The 26503-nt window shown below is 43.2% G+C and overlaps 1 protein-coding gene across 1 annotated transcript; it reads left to right on the forward strand.

The window, feature by feature from the left end:
• Positions 1 to 368: 368 nt before the first annotated feature.
• On the forward strand, positions 369 to 7285 carry LOC311133240 (adenosine receptor A1; the record flags this gene model as incomplete). The annotated part of the gene is made up of 2 exons (XM_084166727.1): positions 369 to 724; positions 6637 to 7285. The coding sequence occupies 2 exons, from the start codon at positions 369 to 371 to the stop codon at positions 7283 to 7285; spliced, it is 1005 nt and encodes a 334-aa protein (XP_084022853.1).
• Positions 7286 to 26503: the final 19218 nt, after the last annotated feature.

Consider the following 26503-nt stretch of genomic DNA (forward strand, 5'->3'; position numbering starts at 1 on the left):
CTGCTGCAAAGAGAACGAGGCCCCTCCCTTGTTTCAGAGAGAGCCTCTCTCCAAGAGTGAGAGCAAGTGAGGAGAAGGAGGAGAGGAGGAGAGAAGCAGGGGATCAGCCTGTCAGCCAGTCAGTGTGGAGCTAAAAGAGGATGCTGGACATTCATCTCCCCAGATCCCCTCATTGACGAAGGGCCCACTCAGTCAATGCCAGGTCAGCGACAACCCACACATCTCTCAACAGCAGCAACTCAGAGGGAATACGCAGAATGGAAGAAGACACAATGAAATTAGTTGAATCCATAGGACCAATTGAAGAAAAACCTCTTAAACCATTTCCAATCTGAGGCAAGCAAAGGAGAGATCTGAAGACTTTTAAAATGTTTTCCTCTCCCGGTATCAAGCCACGGGAGCATGTGGACATGATGTACATCTCCATCGAGACAGCCATCGCCCTGGCCTCTGTGCTGGGCAACGTGCTGGTGGTGCTGGTGGTTTGTGTAAACCGCGCCCTGAGGGACACCACGTTCTGCTTTATCGTGTCTCTGGCGGTGGCCGATATTGCTGTGGGAGCCCTGGTCATCCCCCTGGCTATAGTGATCAGTCTGGGGCTGAAGACTCAGTTCTACACCTGCCTCTTCCTCTCCTGTCTGCTCCTCATCATCACCCAAGGCTCCATCCTGTCTCTAATGGCCATCGCCATCGACCGCTACCTCCGGGTCAAGATTCCCATCAAGTGAGTCCACCGTATAGCCACCAGTTGCATGCTATTTACTAAACAGTCTGAAAAACAACTGCCAAATTCATGACACAAAAATGTACTGCAACTGCATCAGATTAAATACACTCATCTTGTCTGCAGCACCACCTGTAATTAAATTACAGTATATTAGGGGTTTAAAACTTTTAATAGAGGATTGTCCATAATGAGATGGATTTTGCTTGAGGGCAACAAATTAAGTATTTTACTGTATTCCAAGTGAGGACCATTTTCTGTTAATTCTAATTACACATTGCCTTCAGAAAGTATTCACGCCACTTGACTTCCACATTTAGAATTTAAAATGGATTAAATTGAGATTTTGTTTCACTGGCATACACACAATACCCCATAATGTGGAGTTATGTTTTTCGAAATTAATAAAGAATGAAAAGCTGAAAAGTCTTGAGTCAATAAGTATTCAACCCCTTTGTTATAGCAAGCCTAAATAAGTTCAGCAGTAAAAATGTGCTTAACAAGTCACATAATGAGTGTGTGTGCAATAATAGTGTTTAACATGATCTTTGAATGACTACCTCATCTCTGTATCCCACACACAATTATCTGTTAAGGTCCCTCAGTCGAGCAGTGAATTTCAAACACAGATTCAACCACAAAGACCAGGGAGGTTTTCCAATGCCTCACAAAGAAGGGCACCTATTGGTATGTGGTTAAAAATACAAAAAGCAGACATTTAATATCCCTTTGAGCATGGTGAAGTTATTAATTACACTTTGGATGGTGTATCAATACACCTAGTGACTACAAAGATACAGGCGTCCTTCCTAACTCAGTTGCTCAGGGATTTCACCATGAGGCCAATGGTGACTTTAAAACAGTTACAGAGAACTGTGGATGGATCAACAACATTGTAGTTACTCCACAATACTAACCTAAAAGACAGAGTGAAATGAAGGAAGCCCGTACAGATGAAGGAAGCTTTTACAGAATAATAAATAAAAAAAACATGCATTCTGTTTGCAATAAGTAAAACTGTAAAAATATTGGCCAAAAAATGAACTTTATGTCCTGAACATAAAGCGTTATGTTTGGGGCAAATCCAACACAACACATCACTGAGTACCACTCTTCATATTTTCAAGCATGGTGGTGGCTGCATCATGTTATGGGTATGCTTGTCATCAGCAAGGACTAGGACGTTTTTTTTGGGATAAAAATAAACGGTACTAAGCACAGGCAAAATCGTAGAAGAAAACCTGGTTCAGACACTCAGAGACAAATTCACCTTTCAGCAAGACAATAACCTAAAACACAAGGCCAAATATACACTGGAGTTGCTTACCAAGATTACATGTAATGTTTCTGAGTGGCCTTGTTACAGTTTGGCTTGAAAATCTATGGGAAGTCTTGAAAATGTCTGTCTAGCAATGATCAACAACCAACTTGACAGAGCTTGAATAATTTTTTTAAGAATAATGTGCAAATATTGTACAATCCAGGTGTGCAAAGCTCTTAGAGACTTACCCAGAAAGACTCACAGATGTGATCGCTGCCAAAGGTGATTCTAACATGTATTGATTCAGGGGTGTGATTACTTATGTAAATTACATATTTACTTTCTGAAGGCACAAAGTTTTGAGAATGACACAAATACTAATTTTCACTAAGTCTGCTGCCTCAGTTTTGATGATGGCAATTTGCATATACTTCAGAATGTCATGAAGAGTGATCAGATGAATTGCAATTAATTGCAAAGTCCCTCTTTGCCATGAAAATGAACTTAATCCCCCCCAAAACATTTCCACTGCATTTCAGCCCTGCCACAAAAGAACCAGCTGCTATCATGTCAGTGATTCTCTCGTTAACACAGGTGAGAGTGTTGACGAGGACAAGGCTGGAGATCACTCTGTCATGCTGATTGAGTTAGAATAACAGACTGGAAGCTTTAAAAGGAGGGTGGTGCTTGAAATCATTGTTCTTCCTCTGTTAACCATGGTTACCTTCAAGGAAACACGTGCCGTCATCATTGCTTTGCACAAAAAGGGCTTCACAGGCAAGGATATTGCTGCTAGTAAGATTGCACCTAAATCAACCATTTATCGGATCATCAAGAACTTCAAGGAGAGAGGTTCAATTGTTGTGAAGAAGGCGTCAGGACGCCCAAGAAAGTCCAGCAAGCGCCAGGACCGTCTCCTAAAGTTGGTTCAGCTGCAGGATCGGGGCACCACCAGTGCAGAGCTTGCTCAGGAATGGCAGCAGGCAGGTGTGAGTGCATCTGCACACACAGTGAGGCAAAGACTTTTGGAGGATGGCCTGGTGTCAAGAAGGGCAGAAAAGAAGCCACTTCTCTCCAGGAAAAAATCAGGGACAGACTGATATTCTGCAAAAGGTACAGGGATTGGACTGCTGAGGACTGGGGTAAAGTCATTTTCTCTGATGAATCCCCTCTCCGATTGTTTGGGGCATTCGGAAAACACCTTGTCCGGAGAAGACAAGGTGAGCGCTACCATCAGTCCTGTGTCATGCCAACAGTAAAGCATCCTGAGACCATTCATGTGTGGGGTTGCTTCTCAGCCAAGGGAGTGGCTCACTCACAATTTTGCCTAAGAACACAGCCATGAATAAAGAATGGTACGAACAAATCCTTCGAGAGCAACTTCTCCCAACCATCCAAGAACAGTTTGGTGACGAACAATGCCTTTTCCAGCATGATGGAGCACCTTGCCATAAGGCAAAAGTGATAACTAAGTGGCTCGGGGAACAATATTTGTGTCATTTTCAAAACTTTTGACCACGATTGTATATGTGGACTTTTTTTTTTTTAAAGCCTTGTTTGTATTGATGTGTGAGGGATACCAAGGGAGTATGCGGTAGCAATGTACACTATATATACAAAAGTATGTGGACACGCTTTCAAATGAGTGGATTCGGCTATTTCAGCCACACCCGTAAAAGGTACAGGGATTGGACTGCTGAGGACTGGGGTAAAGTCATTTTCTCTGATGAATCCCCTCTCCGATTGTTTGGGGCATTCGGAAAACACCTTGTCCGGAGAAGACAAGGTGAGCGCTACCATCAGTCCTGTGTCATGCCAACAGTAAAGCATCCTGAGACCATTCATGTGTGGGGTTGCTTCTCAGCCAAGGGAGTGGCTCACTCACAATTTTGCCTAAGAACACAGCCATGAATAAAGAATGGTACGAACAAATCCTTCGAGAGCAACTTCTCCCAACCATCCAAGAACAGTTTGGTGACGAACAATGCCTTTTCCAGCATGATGGAGCACCTTGCCATAAGGCAAAAGTGATAACTAAGTGGCTCGGGGAACAATATTTGTGTCATTTTCAAAACTTTTGACCACGATTGTATATGTGGACTTTTTTTTTTTTTAAAGCCTTGTTTGTATTGATGTGTGAGGGATACCAAGGGAGTATGCGGTAGCAATGTACACTATATATACAAAAGTATGTGGACACGCTTTCAAATGAGTGGATTCGGCTATTTCAGCCACACCCGTTGCTGACTTGTTTAAAATCGAGCACACAGCCATGCAATCTCCATAGACAAACATTGGCAGTAGAATGGCCTTACTGAAGAGCTCAGTGCCTGTCAACGTGTCACCGTCATAGGAAGCCACCTTTTCAACAAGTCAGTTCGTCAAATTTCGGCCCTGCTAGAGCTGTCCCGGTCAACTGTAAGTGCTGTTATTGTGAAGTGGAAACGTCTAAGAGCAACTCAGCCATGAAGTGGTAGGCCACACAAGCTCACAGAATGGGACGACCGAGTGCTGAAGCACATAGCGCATAAAAACCGTCTGTCCTCGTTGCAACACTCACTACTGACTTCCAAACTGCCTCTGGAAGCAACGTCAGCAGAACTGTTCATTAGGAGCTTCATGAAATTGATTTCCATGGCCAAGCAGCCGCAGACAAGCCTAAGATCACCATGCGCAATGCCAAGCGTCGGCTGGAGTGGTGTAAAGCTTGCCGCCATTGGACTCTGGAGCAGTGGAAACGCGTTCTCTGGAGTGATGAATCACATTTCACCCTCTGGCAGTCCGACGGATGAATCTGGGTTTGGCGGATGCCAGCAGAACGCTATCTACCCCAATGCATAGTGCCAACTGTAAAGTTTGGTGGAGGAGTAATAATGTTCTGGGGCTGTGTTTCATGGTTCGGGCTAGGCCCTTAGTTCCAGTGAAGGGAAATTTTAACGCTACAGCATACAATGACATTCTAGACGATTCTGTGCTTCCAACTTTGTGGCAACAGTTTGGGGAAGGCCCTTTCCTGTTTCAGCATGACAATGTCCCCGTGCACAAAGCGAGGTCCATACAGAAATGTTTTAACGAGATCGGTGTGGAAGAACTTGACTGGCCTGCACAGAGCCCTGACCTCAACCCCATCGAACACCTTTGGGATGAATTGGAACGCTGACTGCGAGCCAGGCCTAATCACCCAACATCAGTGCCCGACCTCACTAATTATCTTGTGGCTGAGTGGAAGCAAGTCCCTGCAGCAATGTTCCAACATCTATTGGAAAGCCTTCCCAGAAGAGTGGAGGCTGTTATAGCAGCAAAGTGGGACCAACTCCATATTAATGCCCATGATTTTGGAATGAGATGTTCGACAAGCAGGTATCCACATACTTTTGGTCATGTAGTGTATCTGAGGAGAATTTCTCTCAGACTGCTGGAAAGCCATATATCACCGCTTAGTTGAATAGAAATCAATGGGCCAGACATTGAAAGCTTTTAAGTATATTAAAATGTTCCTGTCCGTCCCAAGGAGTGATTTTTAAGGCTGTTTCGTTAGGCATTTTTGGCAGAGTTTTTGGTGAGTCTTATTTATTTTTAGTGTTATGTGGACAGGGGACCAACCCACTGGGTACACACTAGTTGAATCAACGTTGTTTCCATGTCATTTCAATTAAATTACGTTGAACCAATGTGGAATAGACGTTGATTTGACGTCTGTGCCCAGTGGGAACTTACTATTAAAGGGAACGGTTCTTTCATTTTGCTGTGTGATATAAAATGATCATACATTTTGTTTAAATTGTATTGGTTTCATAGTGCCACCTTTTATTTTCTCACATAAAAAATCGGGAAAGGAATGTAGACGCTTGCATTTGCTTAGCTCTCAGTATTTTGCATTCTAAAATCAATACGTGCCAAATAAAAATCCATATCTTTGTCCTGAGGAAATTTGGTGGCACTTTTTGAATCACCTTCAATGCATATATGAATGCATTGTGCTTCTGTCACAGAATAAGTTTGACACCCTGTTATCTTAAGTGGCACTTTCTATTTATTTCTATTTTTATTTAACCTTTATTTAACTAGGCAAGTCAGTTAAGAACAAATTCTTATTTACAATGACGGCCTACCAAAAGGCAAAAGGCCTCCTGCGGGGGCGGGGGCTGGGATTAAAAATAAAAATATAGGACCAAACACACATCACGACAAGAGAGACTCTACAACACTACATAAAGAGAGACCTATGACAACAACATAGCATGGCAGCAACACATGACAACAACATGGTAGCAACACAACATGGCAGCAGCACAACATGGTAGCAGCACAAATCATGGTACAAACATTATTGGGCACAGACAACAGCACAAAGGCAATAAGTAAATAGGGACAACAGTTTGACAGTCCATGAATTAATTTAATTCATAATGCTTTAAACCGAGATTGTGCATCATTGTTATTCATAACAGCTCATACTTTGCTACTTATAACAACATGTACTGTAAAAATGCATGCCTAATGTATCTATCAAGCATTTCACACAGGTGGCTTATGAAAAGGGTTTCTAGATATATCTAAGCTAAACTTTACCTCCAACTGTTTTGTATGTTGTATGTTTGACTGTATAGTTTTTCAAACCGACTTTGATCGTTCCTCTGGTCCTCTTCAGGTACAGCATCATCGTGACCCAGAACAGGGCATGGGTGGCAGTGTTCCTGTGCTGGCTCCTCTCTGCCCTGACCGGGCTGGTGCCAATGTTGGGCTGGCACAACGAGCACACTCAAGGTAACCTCAGCACCACCAGCGATGACATAATAGTTTGCAAGTTTACCACGGTCATGCGCATGGACTACATGGTCTACTTCAACTTCTTCGGCTGGGTGGTGGTTCCTCTGACCATCATGATTGCGCTGTATGCTGAGATCTTCAGGGTGATCCGGAAGCAGCTCAACATGCGTGCCGAGGCCACCTGCGACACCAGCAAGTACTTGCACAAGGAGCTAAAGCTAGCCAAGTCCCTGGCACTAGTCGTCTTCTTATTCGCTCTGTGCTGGCTGCCCCTGCATGTCATGAACTGCATCCTCTTCTTCTGCCCGGAGTGTGGGATGCCCAAGAGCGCCATGTACGTGGGCATCTTTATGTCCCATGTCAACTCTGCCGTCAACCCGCTGGTCTATGCCTTCCGGATACAGCGGTTCCGCGCCACGCTAGTCCAAATTGCCCGCCGCTGCATGCTGTGCAAACAAACGGAGACCAGCCCTTGCCCCAACCAGCCCAGCCCGCCACCCCTGTCTGAGAAAACTCCAGTCCACCCGTAGCCAGGACCTGCCCTGTTTCTATGCTTTTCCTGCAGAATAGTTGTGTCAAAGAAGTAGCCGTAGTGCAATAATGATTAGACTTGTGTAATGCAACGTGTGTGAGACATCCAGGATGAAGGAAACAGCATGTGGACTGCAGTCTATTTTGTAATGGCCCCCAATTAGTGGAATGAACGCAAAAAAAGAGCACTTCACTGAATTATGGAAACTAAATCAATTTACATTTGAAATAGGCCCCTCCTGGGAAAGACAATCCAGGAAGCAGGAAGACTTTAAATAAGAATTAGCCCAGCCCATATCTGTTATTTCACTCACTGACGCCAGCTGCAATTCATATTGAACAATTTGCTTTATAACGAGATCCTTGTCAAACTGCCCTGTAGCACACTAACACACCCTTGGACTCCTTCATACAAATGGCTTGCTTCTAAATTTGAATCATACAACAAACATGTATGCCTTCTGTGGTATTCTGTGTCAATCTGAGGTATGATATTTGGACCATTATTGTTTTTATGAAATTGTCTATGAAAATGATAATCCTCTTTCAGCTTTATTGCCAAGCTAGTGGTATGTATATTGTAACAAAAATAACGATTTACAAGAGTTGGTTCAATACTACTGTGAAATCCCATGAAGATCACTCAATATGCCTATTTCCGTTTTACAGTCAAGCTATTGTCCATCAAGATCCACAAAGGAAATGTTCTGTAAACCAAGCTCCAACGATTATTCTAAAGAAGAATGCTGTTTGCAGGTAAAAATGCTTTGTTTGAGAAGACAGATCTCTAGTATTTTCTACTGATCTTGGTTGTGCCATAATTTTCATAACACTGACAGGGTGTTGGAAAAGGCTCCGGGCATCTGAGTGAGCCCAATTTAATTCCAGAGTGAATTAATTACATGCAGTATATTATGGCTGTCTGATTTATACAACCCTGGAAAACCTTTATGCAAGCCATGCAAGCCTTTGTCAGTTCTGCTTTGTCATCAACTTGACCCTCACAAGGTACTTCTGTATAACTGATACACATGGGGGTAGGGGTAGGAAAGAGAGTCTAGGGATATTGTATTTGCATTAAAAGTTCATAAAAAATAATATCCTACTAATTACACACTAGCTAAATTGCTTGACAATCTGCTTCATCAGCATTGTTTTATATGGCTATCAGAGTATGGGATTTTTTGAGATTCTGATTTTACCTCCAAATGTTTCCTAAAAGTAGAGATACTGAAAGCATGCACTGTCCTTGTTTATTATGTACTTCTACATAATCTTTATTACAAAGTATAAAGACATCTGTGACTGAGGAGCATGCCAAACGTGGGCAACCCACCACTTGGCAAAACACACCTCAGAAACCAATCAATCCTGAGCCCAAAGGTGGTTAGCACCTGACCCCACTGATACAGAGAGTGAAGTGGTGGACTCATGTAAAGAGATGGCTCAGATCCTGCATGGAACTGTTAGAAATGGACTGGACATGGGGGAGGTGACTGATGCAAGGGCTTGTGCAATTTGCTCCTATCAATCATGCTGTCTGTGAAAGAGGAGACTAACCTGATTGACAAAAGCCAGTTTTCCATGTTCATTCTCTCTCTCTCTCTCTCTCTCTCTCTCTCTCTCTCTCTCACAAGCACTCCCCCGAACAAAATACAAATCTTCAGAAAGGACACTAGCAGTATTGGTGCTGTAAAACTAATCACCAGACAATCTGCATTTCTCTCCCTCTCTCGTTATTCTTTAGTTTTGTGAATGTTGAAATCTTGACAGGATTTAGGGTGACGTGATTCATAGAATCGCCCAATGGAGGAAGTCTTAAAGAAATGGCGCAGGAAGACCCACGTGCTGTTTGGGGAGGTTATCTACAAAACGTGGTGGGTGTCAAACGTGCATAAGATTAAGCCGTTTTTGATCGACTTTGCCACATACCTGTTCACCCAGGATGAAGGGGAGGAGATGATTGAACTGTATGCCTATTGGACAGTATGACATCCTCATGATTACCTGAGGATCACCACACCAGACATTACGATTTGTCAGTAGGCCATTTTGCTTTGACAGAAATATTTGAAATGTGATTAATTGTTTTCTGTTTGTAAATCCTGTTTTTGTTTGTTACTGAATGTGTGCATCAAAATCAACTAGATGTACTCTGAATAATCATCTAAACTCTAAGATTGTCAATTACTCAATAAACTAAACTGTGTAATGAAAGTGTGCCTGCTGCCACCTGTAGCGGCAAAACCATAAAAGCTACCAACACCAATACAACTTTAAAGGTCAATTGCCCCTTAGAACCAACTTCTCTGGTTTTAAACAGCCTATGTCGCATAGATATTAGTCAGAAACATTAATTGTAGTGTCAAAATTGACTACCAAGTGTAAATAGGATAATTATGGTCATAAAGTCAGGCTCGTCCAAAACAGAGTTTTGTAAGTGAGTTTGTCAAAATTTACTGGAGGGTTGGGTATGGATTACTTACATGCCCACTTTTGCCAATGATGCCCAATTGCCCAGAGATAACACGTTTTGGTCCACCCCCCAGCTGCCATGTGGACATTTGATGTCTGTATATAGATGTAACGCTCGCACATTTCCTTCGGCAAATAGGAGTGCAAATGGGCTTCCATCAATTTGTTCAACAATCTTGGGCAGATGGATAGGATATGGATTACATCCGACTAGCTTCTACTTGGGCTATCAACCGTCAAACCTAAAACTGGCGTGTTGTTGATAAGTAGCTAAGTTTTGTTTATAGCTAGCTACGTTACGAAGCATGTGATAAATGTACTCACTCAAACTGTCCAAACGAACCCAAAACTTTACACAACGTTAGACACGGACACGAATGATCTGTTTGGCGTGTTAACACACTGGTGGTTTGTTGTAACCGAGTATTGGTGCTAAACCGTGTTATTGGAGGCTGGCATGCTAGTTGGCTATGGCGTCATAGTATTCGGTGCCCTGGACGGTTTTCACGAAAGAATACTGTACCAAGTTAGCTAGCTGAATAAACTAAGTTAGAGTCTATTCCTAGAAAACATTGAACCGCTGTAGTTTACAACAATAATAATTTATAAAGTGGAAGTTGGGAGAGTTATATTTGAGTGTTTCAGTGAAACATAAGTGAGGGAGGCCCCGCTCTCTCGCTTTCCCAGATGTTTAGTTCATTTCATTCCGATCTCCTGTGCATTATTGCAGCCTTTTTCTATAGCCTGTCAACTATGTGTCTGTCTATCCCTGTTCTCTCCTCTGCACAGGCCATACAAACGCTTCACACCGCGTGGCTGCTGCCACTCTAATCTGGTGGTCCCTGCGCGCACGACCCACTCTGCCTTGTTGGCGTTCTGCGGCCAACAAGGCAGAGTTCATCTCAGCCTATGCTACCCTCCAGTCCCTCGACTTCTTGGCGCTGACGGAAACATGGATTACCACAGAAAACACTGCTACTCCTACTGCTCTTTCCTCGTCTGACCATGTGTTCTCGCATACCCCGAGAGCATCTGGTCAGCGCGGCGGTGGCACAGGAATTCTCATCTCTCCCAAGTGGATATTCTCTCTTTTTCCCCTGACCCATCTGTCTATCTCCTCATTTGAATTCTATGTTGTCACAGTCACTAGCCCATTCAAGCTTAACATCCTTGTCATTTATCACCCTCCAGGTTCCCTTGGAGAGTTCATCGATGAGCTTGACGCCTTGATAAGTTTATTTCCTGAGGATGGCTCACCCCTCACAGTTCTGGGTGACTTTAACCTCCCTACGTCTGCCTTTGACTCATTTCTCTCTGCCTCCTTCTTTCCACTCCTTTCCTCTTTTGACCGCACCTTCTCACCGTCCCCCCCTACTCACAAGGCAGGCAATACGCTTGACCTCATCTTTACTAGATGCTGTTCTTCTATAAATCTCACGGCAACTCCCCTCCAAGTCTCCGACCACTACTTTGTATCCTTTTCTCTCTCGCTCTCCTCCAACACTACTCACTCTGCCCCTTCTCAGATTGTATTGTGCCGTCGCAACCTTTGCTCTCTCTCCCGCTACTCTCTCCTCTTCCATCCTATCATCTCTTCCCTCTGCTAAATCCTTCTCCCTCCAATCTCCTGATTGTGCCTCCTCAACCCTCCTCTCCTCCCTTTCTGCATCTTTTGACTCTCTATGTCCCCTATCCTCCTGGCCGGCTCAGTCCTCCCCTCCTGCTCCATGGCTTGACGACTCATTGCGATTTCACAGAAGAGGGCTCTGGGCAGCCGAGCAGAAATGGAGGAAAACTAGACTCCCTGCGGACCTGTCATCTTTTCACTCCCTCCTCTCTACATTCTCTTCCTCTGTTTCCGCTGCTAAAGCCACTTTCTACCACTCCATTTCAAGCCTCTGCCTCTAACCCTAGGAAGCTCTTTGCCACCTTCTTCTCCCTGCTGAATCCTCCTCCGCTTCCCCCAGCTCTGTGGATGACTTCGTCAACCATTTTGAAAAGAAGGTTGACGACATCTGATCCTCATTTATTATGTCAAATGACACGGCTGGTCCTGCTCACACTGCCCTACCCTATGCTTTGACTTCTTTCTCCCCTCTCTCTCCAGATGAAATCTTGCGACTTGTGACGGCCGGCCGCCCAACAACCTGCCCGCTTGACCCTATCCCCTCCTCTCTTCTCCAGACCATTTCCGGAGACCTTCTCCCTTACCTCACCTCGCTCATCAACTCATCCTTGACCGCTGGCCATGTCCCTTCCGTCTTCAAGAGAGCGAGAGTTGCACCCCTCCTCAAAAAACCTACACTCGATCCCTCCGATGTCAACAACTACAGACCAGTATCCCTTCTTTCTTTTCTCTCCAAAACTCTTGAGCGTGCCGTCTCTAGCCAACTCTCCTGCTATCTCTCTCAGAATGACCTTCTTGATCCAAACCAGTCAGGTTTCAAGACTGGTCATTCAACTGAGACTGCTCTTCTCTGTGTCACGGAGGCTCTCCACACTGTTAAAGCTAACTCTCTCTCCTCTGCTCTTATCCTTCTAGACCTGTCCGCTGCCTTTGATACTGTGAACCATCACATCCTCCTCTCCACCCTCTCCGAGTTGGGTATCTCCGGCACTGCTCACTCTTGGATTGCGTCCTACCTGACAGGTCGCTCCTACCAGGTGGCGTGGCGAGAATCTGTCTCCGCACCACGTGCTCTCACCACTGGTGTCCCCCAGGGCTCAGTTCTAGGCCTTCTCCTATTCTCTCTATACACCAAGTCACTTGGCTCTGTCATATCCTCACATGGTCTCTCCTATCATTGCTACGCAGATGATAGGAGGTGTTGATAACCAGGTGTTGAATCGCATCTCTGCATGTCTGGCAGACATATCAGTGTGGATGTCAGATCACCACCTCAAGCTGAACCTCGGCAAGACGGACCTGCTCTTCCTCCCGGGGAAGGACTGCCCGTTCCATGATCTCGCCAACACGGTTGACAACTCCATTGTGTCCTCCTCCCAGAGTGCAAAGAACCTTGGCGTGACCCTGGACAGCACCCTGTCGTTCTCCGCTAACATCAAAGTGGTGACCCGATCGTGCAGGTTCATGCTCTACAACATTCGCAGAGTACGACCCTACCTTACACAGAAAGCGGCACAGGTCCTAATCCAGGCACTTGTCATCTCCCGTCTGGATTACTGCAACTCGCTGTTGGCTGGGCTCCCTGCCTGTGCCATTAAACCCCTACAATTTATCCAGAACGCTGCAGCCCATCTGGTGTTCAACCTTCCTGCCTAGCGAACAGTTTTTTAAATTATATGAGAAAAAAATATTCAAATTTATTTGGAACGGCAAGCCAGACAAAATTAAACGGGCCTATTTACAGTGGGGAAAAAAAGTATTTGGTCAGCCACCAATTGTGCAAGTTCTCCCACTTAAAAATATGAGAGAGGCCTGTAATTTTCATCATATGTACACGTCAACTATGACAGACAAATTGAGAGAAAAAAATCCAGAAAGTCACATTGTAGGATTTTTAATGAATTTATTTGCAAATTATGGTGGAAAATAAGTATTTGGTCACCTACAAACAAGCAAGATTTCTGGCTCTCACAGACCTGTAACTTCTTCTTTAAGAGGCTCCTCTGTCCTCCACTCGTTACCTGTATTAATGGCACCTGTTTGAACTTGTTATCAGTATAAAAGACACCTGTCCACAACCTCAAACAGTCACACTCCAAACTCCACTATGGCCAAGACCAAAGAGCTGTCAAAGGACACTAGAAACAAAATTGTAGACCTGCACCAGGCTGGGAAGACTGAATCTGCAATAGGTAAGCAGATTGGTTTGAAGAAATCAACTGTGGGAGCAATTATTAGGAAATTGAAGACATACAAGACCACTGATAATCTCCCTCGATCTGGGGCTCCACGCAAGATCTCACCCCGTGGGGTCAAAATGATCACAAGAACGGTGAGCAAAGATCCCAGAACCACACGGGGGGACCTAGTGAATGACCTGCAGAGAGCTGGGACCAAAGTAACAAAGCCTACCATCAGTAACACACTACGCCGCCAGGGACTCAAATCCTGCAGTGCGAGACGTGTCCCCCTGCTTAAGCCAGTACATGTCCAGGCCCGTCTGAAGTTTGCTAGAGTGCATTTGGATGATCCAGAAGAGGATTGGGAGAATGTCATATGGTCAGATGAAACCAAAATAGAACTTTTTGGTAAAAACTCAACTCGTCGTGTTTGGAAGACAAAGAATGCTGAGTTGCATCCAAAGAACACCATACCTACTGTGAAGCATGGGGGTGGAAACATCATGCTTTGGGGCTGTTTTTCTGCAAAGGGACCAGGACGACTGATCCGTGTAAAGGAAAGAATGAATGGGGCCATGTATCGTGAGATTTTGAGTGAAAACCTCCTCCATCAGCAAGGGCATTGAAGATGAAACGTGGCTGGGTCTTTCAGCATGACAATGATCCCAAACACACCACCCGGGCAACGAAGGAGTGGCTTCGTAAGAAGCATTTCAAGGTCCTGGAGTGGCCTAGCCAGTCTCCAGATCTCAACCCCATAGAACATTTTTGGAGGGAGTTGAAAGTCTGTGTTGCCCAGCGACAGCCCCAAAACATCACTGCTCTAGAGGAGATCTGCATGGAGGAATGGGCTAAAATACCAGCAACAGTGTGTGAAAACCTTGTGAAGGCTTACAGAAAACATTTGACCTGTGTCATTGCCAACAAAGGGTATATAACAAAGTATTGAGAAACTTTTGTTATTGACCAAATACTTATTTTCCACCATAATTTGCAAATAAATTCATTAAAAATCCTACAATGTGATTTTCTGGATTTTCTTTTCTCATTTTGTCTGTCATAGTTGACGTGTACCTAGGATGAAAATTACAGGCCTCTCTCATCTTTTTAAGTGGGAGAACTTGCACAATTGGTGGCTGACTAAATACTTTTTTTCCCCACTGTATATAATGAATATGAATTCGGAGGACAGAAATTAGCTTAGTGGTTAAGAGCGTTGTGCCAGTAACCGAAAGGTCGCTGGTTCTAATCCCCAAGCGGACTAGGTGAAAAGTCTGTTGATGTGCCCTTGAGCAAGGCACTTAACCCTAATTGCTCTGGATAAGAGCGTCTGCTAAATGACTTAAATGTAAAGAATTAGACCTATCACTAAAAGCTTCAGTCATACAAAAGTTATACTTAAATCCGAACTGGTTCTTTAGCAAATTAGTAAGATTGTCTCACCCAATGTTCAAGAATGGCCTTTTTTCCTTTATTCAGATTACAACCACTCACTTTCAGTTATTTTAAAAGGACATAATCTCCCAGATATCACTATTTCTAAAACAAGCCATAGAAAGTTGGTTGCAATTTCAATTTACTCCTCCAGTAACGACAGAACAAATACACATCGACAGATTTTTCACCTAGTCGGCTCGGGGATTAGAACCAGCAACCTTTCGGTTACTGGCACAACGCTCTTAACCACTAAGCTAATTTCTGTCCTCCGAATGGTGGTTAAACTCAAATATACTAATTGACAAAAAAACTTAATTTTTTGACAAAATGTTGAAAAAAGGTATAATCTTTGTAAATGATATCATCGGTAGAACTGGTGGAGTTATGTCGCACATGCAGCTAACAAAAACATGGAAATGTCTGCTCTACCCAAAATTATAACCAAATAATTGCAGCCTTACCGCAAAAATGGAAGAGGAAAGTGGAAGGAGGAGAAAGTAAGGAACTTGTCTGTTGGCCTTGCATTAAAGAACATAATTGGTTAAGGAAAATTGTGATAAATAAAAAAGTATATCAGTTTCATTTAAGGACCAAAAGATTGACAGCCGTCCCATATAGATTGCAAAATAGTTGGGAAGAGATTTTTGACGTACCGATCCCATGGCATAGTGTTTATGAACTAATTCGAAAAACGACACGGGATTCAAAACTTAGAATCTTTCAATTTAAATTATTATATAAAATTCTTGCTACCAATAGAATGTTATTTATATGGGGGATACAATCTTCCCAGCTCTGCAGATTTTGCTGCGACGAGACAGAATCATTAGATAATTTTTTTGGTACTGTCCATTTGTAGCTTGTTTTTGGACACAGGTCCAGGAATGGCTAAAGGATTGCAATATTTACCTGGAGCTAACCCTGCAGATAGCACTACTGGGTGATCTGAAAAGTCATAGTCAATCGATCAATAACATAATAATACTATTAGCAAAGATGTTTATTTTCAATTCACAATCTGTAGAAACATGAGAATAGAAAGGTTCAGAACTTTTGTAAAACATCACAGTACAGTTGAAATATATATGGCAAATAGAAATCCTATATGGATGGTGTGAAAAGATAGATGGGAGGTGTTGAATGGAATTGAAGGATGGGACTAATAACAACTAACAACAAACAATAACAAGATAACTAATAATGTAGGCACGCTGAGTCCATAATAAGTGTATGGGTTGTAGGTTGGAAGCTTTTGTGAAGGAGCACAGTTAGAAAGATATGGCATATAGAAGCAAACCGGATGGACATCATGAAAATTATCGGAGAGGTTGAGAGTAGAAGAAGTTCAGGAGAAAGAACAAACAAAATGTGTTATTGTAAAATTGACTGTGTCCATAAAATGTAGATAGTGGGAAGTAAAGGCCTAGGCATTGTTGTTCACTAGTTTACTCCAAGTGGGGAAAGGGTGGCGGGGTTGGAAAGTAATAAAGGGTAATATATATATATATATTTTTAAAGGATATGTATGTATGTATGTATGTATGTATGTATGTATGTATGTATGTATGTATGTGGGTGTGTATGTGTGTGTGTATTTATGTATATGTATGTGTATATATGTGTGTATATATATGTATGTGTGTATATATGTATGTGTGTATATATGTGTATATATATATATATTCTTTAATGCAAGGCCAACTGACTTTCAGCATGCATATAGGGAAGGGCACTCAACTTGTACTGCACTGACTCAGATGACTGATTATTGGCTAAAATAAATGGATAATAAGATAATAGTTGGAGCTAGGGCTGTTACGGTGACCGTATTACCGCCACACCAGCAGTCATGAGTCATGACCGCAGTCAAATTCCACTTCACCGCTTAGTCATGGTAACTAGGCTTCACCAAGCCCTTATGCTGCTGATGGTCATTAGTAGCCTACCAAACTTGCTAACTGCCTGGTACTCAGCACTCTACTCTTATCACTCTGACATAAATGCAAATGTTTTCAAAAATCAAATCAAACACTTCATGAGAGCCCATGAGCTCATGTTGCGCAACATTTCTATAGGCTATGCATTGCGTGAGAAAACAGTTTTGATGGCTCTATTAAAAAGAGGAGGATCCCATCAGTTTTCTATAGGCTAGGCCTACTATATTTATTTATCAACTTTCCTAATATTAAGCACATTGCTTATATTTACAACAGGAGTATAGCCTACCTGGCTGGCATGAAAATTAACTATGGGAAAAGCGTCCTATATTCTCTATTTAAGTGCATAGATTACATTTTTTTAAAATCCCATGCCCCTGTTCTGAGACAGGTGTATGATAATGGTCCATTCTAAATCAAAACTAATTTCACACATATATTATTTAGTATATGTAAAGACAACATTCAATTATGAATAGTCTGATGGGTGAAAATATTAGCCTTTCACTTGTGAATGATGTATTATCACTTGTGAATGATGCCCAGCGTGTGCAGTGAGGCAAGAAACAGCGCATGCCTTTTTTAGCGACTTTTTCAAATCATAGTCGCACACCTCATGTACCCTAGCCTATATGTTTTGATACGTTTTGTATCACAACTAAAGAAGCCAAATAACTTCTTAAAATGAAGCACATTCATCCGCTTTACAACAGGTGTAGAGCCTAACTAGCATACATAGGCGGCGCGTGAGTTTCAAGTTTGGGAAAGATCATTTTCACCATAAAAATGCACCTTTATAATAAAGCATCACATAATTTTTTTTATTTTTTTTATTTAACCTTTATTTAACCTAATGCATAATCACATTTACTGTCACCTTTGAGAACAGTGTTTTCCTGCTAATTGATTGTATTTTGGAACATTCGTGCTTATAGCCTACTGCCGTGTGCGCATTGCTGCGCTTATAATGTGAAGAAATAGCCTAATAGTTTATCAACATTTTAAGGTAAACGTTCTGATCTGTTGCATCAGCCTCATTGCTTTTTAAATGTTTTTTGATTCGAGTGGTTGTATTAATATGGGAACTATCGCATCCCTCAACTGTCCAAGAGTATGTTTGGAATATTTAGGCTATTTCTTGCACAGAAGGACAAATTGACCAATAGAATAGGTCAACTTTTGTACTATGGGGGATAGTAGATTGACATAGGCTACTGTTTTTGCTGTTCGTTAGGCCTACTCATCTTGTTGGCTGACGAAAGGAAGGCTAAATGTGGACAGTTCTTCTAACAACTTCAATATCCGCCTCGGAATGTGATAAGAGGGACACGCGCAGTTGTGTCCCAGATGTGTCTGTCTTCACTTGTAGCCCACTTCTTAGCTGAGATGCCTGTGAGAAGGACCTGATCACATGACAGGCATTGGCTAATAAGAATTGAGATATCTGAGAGAGCCATGTGAGGTAGCTGGGAGAAGGGAATTATAATTGTTATATTCAGCCCAAAGGCACAACAGCCACTTTGGTCGCAAAAGGCATTACGGCCACACAAGGGGCATGCCGCCGGGAAATTCGAGTCCTGGTTTGAATATTATCAAGTGCTTGTCAAATTGTGACTGAGAGACTGAGGAAGTGTGTGAGGCCTGCACAAGAAACAAAGCAGAGCTCATGCCTTTCATGCAACTTTTTTCAAATCATCATTAGAGTCGCATCATGCAGCCTTAGAATGTACTAAAAATCAAAACATATAGCCAAACTTTGTAACAAAACTAAAGTTGCATAAATAACTCTAAATTAAGCATAATGTTACATAATGGCGCTGGAGGGGATGGCTGCTGTTTTACGGGCTCCTAACCAATTGTGCTATTATGTGTGTGTTATTTTGTACATAATGTTTATGCCACAATCTCTTACGACCGAAAAGAGCTTCTGGATATCAGGACAGCGATTACTCACCTCGTACTGGACAAAGATTTTTTCTTCAACGAGTCGGACGCGAAGGATTTACTTCAGACACCTGAAAAGGCCAAAATCCCCGTCATTCGCAGAAGAAAGAGACAGAGATATCGGGGACGTAGGTCGGGTTGCCTTGTAAGGATGCGACGGTGAGTAAGGAATCTTCGTCTTCCATCAGTCCTATTAGCCAATCATTGGATAACAAAATTGAAGAGCTACGATCATGAATATCCTACCAACAGGACATTAAAAACTGTAATATCTTATGCTTCACCGAGTCGTGGCTGAACGACGACATGGATAACATACAGCTGGCAGGGTTTACATTGTATCGGCAAGATAGAACAACGGCCTGCGGTAAGACAAGGGGTGGCGGTCTATGTATGTTTGTAAACAACAGCTGGTGTACGAAATCTAATATTAAGGAGGTCTCGAGGTTTTGCTTGCCTGAGGTAGAGTATCTCATGATAAGCTGTAGGACCACACTATTTACCAAGAGAGTTTTCATCTATATTTTTTGTAGCTGTCTATTTACCACCACAAACCGATGCTGGCACTAAGATTGCACTCAATGAGCTGTATAAGGCCATAAGCAAACAGGAAAACGCTCATCCAGAGTCGGCGCTCCTAGTGGCCGGGGACTTTAATGTAGGGAAATTTACATCTGTTTTACCAGTTTTAGCATTTCTACCAGCATGTTAAATGTGCAACCAGAGGAAAACAAACTCTAGACCACCTTTACTCCACACACAGAGACGCGTACAAAGCTCTCCCACGCCCTCCATTTGGCAAATCTGACCATAATTATATCCTCCTGATTCCTGCTTACGAGCAAAAACTAAAGCAGGAAGCACCAGTGACTCGGTCAATAAAGAAGTGGTCAGAAGACGCAGATGCTAAGCTACAGGACTGTTTTGCTAGCACAGACTGGAATATATTCTGGGATTCTTACGATGGCATTGAGGAGTACACCACATCAGTCACTGGCTTCATCAATAAGTGCATCGATGACGTCATCCCCACAGTGACCATACATACATGCCCCAACCAGAAGCCATGGATTACAGGCAACATCCGCACTGAGCTAAAGGGTAAAGCTGCCGCTTTTAAGTAGTGGGACTCTAACCCGGAAACGTATAAGAAATCCCGCTATGCCCTCTGATGAACCATCAACCAGGCAAAACGTCAACACAGGACTAGGATCGAATCGTACTACACCGGCTCTGGAGCTCGTCGGATGTGGCAGGGCTTGCAAACTATTACAGACTACAAAGGGAAGCACAGCCGCGAGCTGCCCAGTGACACAAGCCTACCAGACAAGCTAAATCATTTCTATGCTCGCTTCGAGGCAAGTAACACTGAAGCATGCATGAGAGCATCAGCTGGTCCGGATGACTGTGTGATCACACTCTCCGTAGCCGATGTGAATAAGACCTTTATACAGGTCAACATTCACAAGGTCGCAGGGCCAGACAGATTACCAGGAAGTGTACACCGAGCATGCGCTGACCAACTGGCAAGTGTCTTCACTGACATTTTCAACCTGTCCCTGACTGAGTCTGTAATACCAACATGTTTTAAGCAGACCACCATAGTCCCTGTGCCCAATAACACTAAGGTAACCTGCCTAAATGACTACAGACCTGTAGCGCTCACATCTGTAGCCATGAAGTTCTTTGAAAGGCTGGTCATGGCTCACATCAACAACATTATCCCAGAAACCCTAGACCCACTCCAAATTGCAAACCGCCCCCACAGATCTACAGATGATGCAATCTCTATTGCACTCCAAACTGCCCTTCCCACCTGGACAAAAGGAACACCTATGTGAGAATGCTATTCATTGACTACAGCTCAGCGTTCAACACCATAGTGCCCTCAAAGCTCATCACTAAGATAAGGACCCTGGGACTAAACACCTCCCTCTGCAACTGGATCCTGGACTTCCCAGTGGGCCGCCCCCAGGTGGTAAGGGTAGGTAACAACACATCTGCCACGCTGATCCTCAAAACGGGGGCTCCTCAGGGGTGCGTGCTCAGTCCCCTCCTGTACTCCCTGTTCACCCATGCCTGCATGGCCAGGCACGACTCCAATACCATCATTAAGGTTGCCGACGACACAACAGTGGTAGGCCTGATCACCGACAACGATGAGACAGCCAATAGGGAGGAGGTCAGAGACCTGGCCGTGTGGTGCCAGGATAACAACCTCTCCCTCAACGTGATCAAGACAAGGGAGATGATTGTGGGCTACAGGAAAAGAAGGATCGAGCACGCCCCCATTCTCATCGACGGTGCTGTAGTGGAGTAGGTTGAGAGCCACATCACCAACAAACTATCATGGTCCAAACACACCAAGACAGTCGTGAAGAGGGCACAACAAAGCGTATTCCCCCTCAGGAGACTGAAAAATATTTGACATGGGTCCTCAGATCCTCAAAAAGTTAAACAGCTGCACCATTGAGAGCATCCTGACTGGTTGCATCACTGCCTGCTATGGCAACTGCTCGGCCTCTAACCGCAAGGCACTACAGAGGGTAATGCGTACGGCCCAGTACATCACTGGGACCAAGCTTCCTACCATCCAGGACCTCTATACCAGGCGGTGTCAGAGGAAGGCCATACAAATTGTCAAAGACTCCAACCACCCTAGTCATAGACTGTTCTCTCCGCTACCGCACGGCAAGCGGTACCGGAGCGCCAAGTCTAGGTCCAAAAGGCTTCATAACAGCTTCTACCCCCAAGCCATGAGACTCCTGAACAGCTAATCAAATGGCTGCCCGGATTATTTGAAAATCTTGTCTGCTAATTGAACTAGTGTAGCCCACAGCCATTTGGCATAGCCATGTCAGGGCCTAACATAAGGACAACTCAGAGTATGCTATTCTGTTCTTCTGAAATAGACAAAAAAATAATCATATCAAGTATCTTTAGACCTGTCTAAAATACAGTAAATAATGGATTTATTGTGATGGTGTAGGCTACATTAAATTGATTGATTTGACTTTTTAAATTGTAGATGTTCCTAAGGTCTACATCAGTGGCTTGTAGGCTATGTGGGATGCCAGGAGATGGTAAACGTGTTTATGTTAATTACCAGTTATTTGTTTGACAATCACGGCTGACAAAATTTCATGACCGTCACAGCCCTAGTTGGAGCTGTATTGTTAGATTTCTGTACAGCCTTTTGATGTTATTGATCATATTTTTATAAAAAAAATTTACTCACTTGTTATGGCTTTACATCACCTGCCATCACATGGTTGGAGAGTTACTTATCCAATAGAACTCAGAGAGTATTCTTCAATGGAAGCTTCTCTAACAGCACATACTGTATGTACTGTGCGATATCCCTCAGGGCAGTTCCCTTATAGGCTGTTCATCTTCTCTATTTTTACAAATGATTTTCCACTTGTCTCACAAGCTTAAATGACTATGTATACGGATGATTGCACATCACCACCCATTGCCAGTGAGCTTACTGAGACTTTTAGTTACAGTGTCCTCAGAGCATGCGCAGACCAGCTGGCTGGTGTGTTTACGGATATATTCAATCTCTCCCTATCCCAGTCTGCTGTCCCCAAATGCTTCAAGATGGCCACCATTGTTCCTGTACCCAAGAAAGCAAAGGTAACTGAACTAAACGACTATCGCCCCGTAGCACTCACTTCTGTCATCATTAAGTGCTTTGAGAGACTAGTCAAGGATCATATCACCTCAAATTTGCTTACTGCCCCAATAGATCCACAGACGATGCAATCGCCATCACACTGCCCTACACATCAGGACAAGAGGAATACCTATGTAAGAATGCTGTTTATTGACTATAGCCCAGCATTCAACACCATAGTACCCTCCAAGCTCATCATTAAGCTCGAGGCCCTGGGTCTGAACCCCGCCCTGTGCAACTGGGTCCTGGACTTCCTGACGGGCCGCCCCCAGGTGGTGAAGGTAGGAAACAACACCTCCACTTCGCTTATCCTCAACACTAGGGCCCCACAAGGGTGCGTGCTCAGCCCCCTCCTGTACTCCCTGTTCACCCATGACTGCGTGGCCAAGCACGCCTCCAAATCAATCATCAAGTTTGCAGATGACACAACAGTAGTAGGCTTGATTACCAACAATGACGAGACAGCTTACATGGAGGTGGTGAGGGCTCTGGGAGTGTGGTGCCATGAAAATAACCTCTCACTCAACGTCAACAAAACAAATGAGATGATCGTGGACTTCAGAAAACAGCAGAGGGTGCACCCCCCTATCCACATCGACGGGACAAACTGAAATGGACCACCCACACAGACAGTGTGGTGAAGAAGGCGCAACAGAGCCTCTTCAACCTCAGGAGGCTAAAGAAATGTGTCTTGGCACCTAAAACCCTCACTAGATGCACAATTGAGAGTATCCTGTCGGGCTGTATCACTGCCTGGTACGGAAACTGCACCGCCCACAACCGCAAGGCTCTCCAGTGGGTGGTGCGGTCTGCACAACGCATTACCGGGGGCAAACTACCCGCCCTCCAGGACACCTACAGCACCCGATGTCACAGGAAGTCCAAAAAGATCAATAAGGACATCAATCACCCGAGCCACAGCCTGTTCACCCCATTATCATCCAGAAGGCGAGGTCACTACAGGTGCATCAAAGCTGGGACCGAGAGACTGAAAAACAGCTTCTATCTCAAGGCCATCAGACTGTTAAACAGCCGTCACTAGCACATTAGAGGCTGCTGCCTATAGACATAGACTGGAAATCACTGGGCACTTTAAGAAATGGAACACTAGCCAGTTTAATAATGTTTACATATCTTGCATTACTCATCTCATATGTATATACTGTATTCTATACTATTCTACTGTATCTTTGTCGATGCCGCTCTGACCACGCTCGTACAGATTTATTGCGTTGCTCAGTTATACACTGCCAGTCAAAAGTTTGGACACACCTACTCATTCAAGGCTTTTTCATTATTTTTACAATTTTTTACATTGTAGAATAATAGTGAAGACATCAAAACCATGAAATACACATATGGATTCATGTAGTAACCAAAATATATTTTATATTTGAGATTCTTTATATACCCTTTGCATTGATGACATCTTTGCACACTCTTGGCATTCTCTCAACCAGCTTCATGAGGTAGTCACCTGGAATGCAATTCAATTAACAGGTGTGCCTTCTTAAAAGTTAATTTGTGGAATTTCTTTCCTTCTTAATGCGTTTGAGACGATCAGTTGTGTTGTGACAAGGTAGGGGGTGTATACAGAAGATAGCCCTATTTGGTAAAAGACCAAGTCCATATTATTGCAAGAACAGCTCAAATAAGCAAAGAGAAACGACAGTCCATCATTACGTTAAGACATGAAGGTCAGTCAACACGGAAAATCTCAAGAACATGGAACATTTCTTCAAGTGCAGTCGCAAAAACCATCAAGCTCTATGATGAAACTGGCTCTCATGAGGACCGCCACAGGATTGGAAAACCCAGAGTTACCTCTGCTGCAGAGGATAAGTTCATTAGAGTTACCAGCCTCAGAAATTGCAGCCCAAATAAATGCTTCAACGAGTTCAAGTATCAGACACATCTCAACATCAACTGTTTAGAGGGGACTGTGTGAATCAGGCCTTCATGGTCGAATTGCTGCAAAGAAACCACAACTAAAGGACACTAATAATAAGAAGAGACCTGCTTGGGCCAAGAAAAACGAGCAATGGACATTAGACCGGTGGAAATGTGTCCTTTGGTCTGGAGTCCAAATTGGAGATTGTACTGCAATACGAATATGAATATGTATACATGAATCGTGTGTAAATAGTATTTTTTGTTGTCTCTTGGTGTCTTTCCAATATACACTGAGTATACCAAACATTAAGAACACCTTCCTAATATTGAGTTTCCCCTCCGCCCTCAGAACAGCCTCAATTCGTCGGGGGATGGACTCTACAAGGTGTCAAAAGCGTTTCACAGGGATGCAGGCCCATGTTGGCTCCAGTGCTTCCCAAAGTTGTGTCCAGTTGGCTGGATGTCCTTTGGGTGGTGGACCATTCTTGATATATACGGGAAACTATTGAGCGTGTAAGAATATTCAAAGTTGAATATACACAATGCAGAGGACTAAGGGTCAAGAGGACTAGTGGTCAAGAGGATTAGTGGTCAGTAGTGGACTAGATGTCAAGAGGGAATTAACAGAATCTTTGTAGGGGTTCCAACCAGCGACTCATAGCTACATGTGGCAAGTTTTAATTGGTCCAAATGGTCTATACATTGAGCCTGAAACAGGATACTTGGGGGTTTGGCCAGTAGCCCAATTTTATTGCAAGTAATTCTAATTGGTCAGCCACAAGCTAGGATTGAGGCTATAAACTACATCCTGTCTCTTTGTTCAGTGGAGAAACATTGAGAACAGGGAAGAATGAACATCTACCATCTACTTTCCTGCATAACAACTATGATTTATTCTCTTTGAATAAATATATTTTTCTCCCCCTGATTTGCTTTGGGATCTGTGTTATTGAAAAATAACATCAACTGTTAACAAGTGTGAAAAACCCAGCAGCATTGCAGTTCTTTGCACTTAAATATTTTGTCTTGCCCATTCACCCTCTGAATGGAACACATACACAATCCATGTCTCAATTGTCTCAAGGCTTAAAAATCCTTCTTTAACCTATTTCCTCCCCTTAATCTATACTGATTGAAGTGGATTTTACAAGTGACATCAATAAGGGATCGTAGCCTTCACCCGGATTCACCTGGTTAATGTATGTCATGGAAAGAGCAGGTGTTCTAAATGTTTTGTATACTCAATGTATAACTCTTAGTTGAATTTAATGTAATATCTTATGTTGTTCTTGTCTAGAACTGTTCTGTACTTTGTCATGTATTTGTACTTTTTATGTGGACCCCAGGAAGAATAGCTCATGCATGTGCAGTAGTTAATGGGGATCCTAATAAACTAAACTAAACTGGTGTAGGATCAGATAAGGCCAGGGCAGGTCCTGGCCATTCTGCCACCCTAGGTGAGACAAAAATATTGCCACTGCCCCCCACGCCCTGCACAGTGTTGCCAACTAATTTTCAGGGGAAGTTGCTAGAGGCAGGTTGATTTGTTGCTAAAAGTTGCTAAATGACGTTGTGACGTCATTGCGTGATGGCGTCGCTACGTAATAACGTAAAACTGCGTTATTACGTAGAATACACAATAACGGTACTCAAATTGACTGGCCATCTCGGTGACAAATATGATTTGACATTTGTTAGTTTAGATTTGTTTGTTTATTATCACATATTTGTATTTGTAAAAGTAATATAAACACAACACGTTTGATATGATCAGATATTTTTATTTTTAAACACAACACATTTAATTATTGAACAATTACATTTTATTTATTTTCTTATTAACTAGTAAACCTACACATTCTGAACAATTATAGGTTTTAAGCAGTGTATTGGTAGTTAGTTAACATGCTACCTAACTGATCAACAATTTGAAGTACAAGCTAATAACAAGGTATATATGCTATCTTATTGAACAAGCAACTTAACTCAAATAATGATGTGTGCAATAGGCATCTCTCTCCAGCGCTCTCCAGGTTGTTGTTCTG

Source organism: Coregonus lavaretus, assembly GCF_964263955.1.
Source record: "Coregonus lavaretus genome assembly, chromosome: 8".
Taxonomy (NCBI): Eukaryota; Metazoa; Chordata; class Actinopteri; order Salmoniformes; family Salmonidae; genus Coregonus; species Coregonus lavaretus.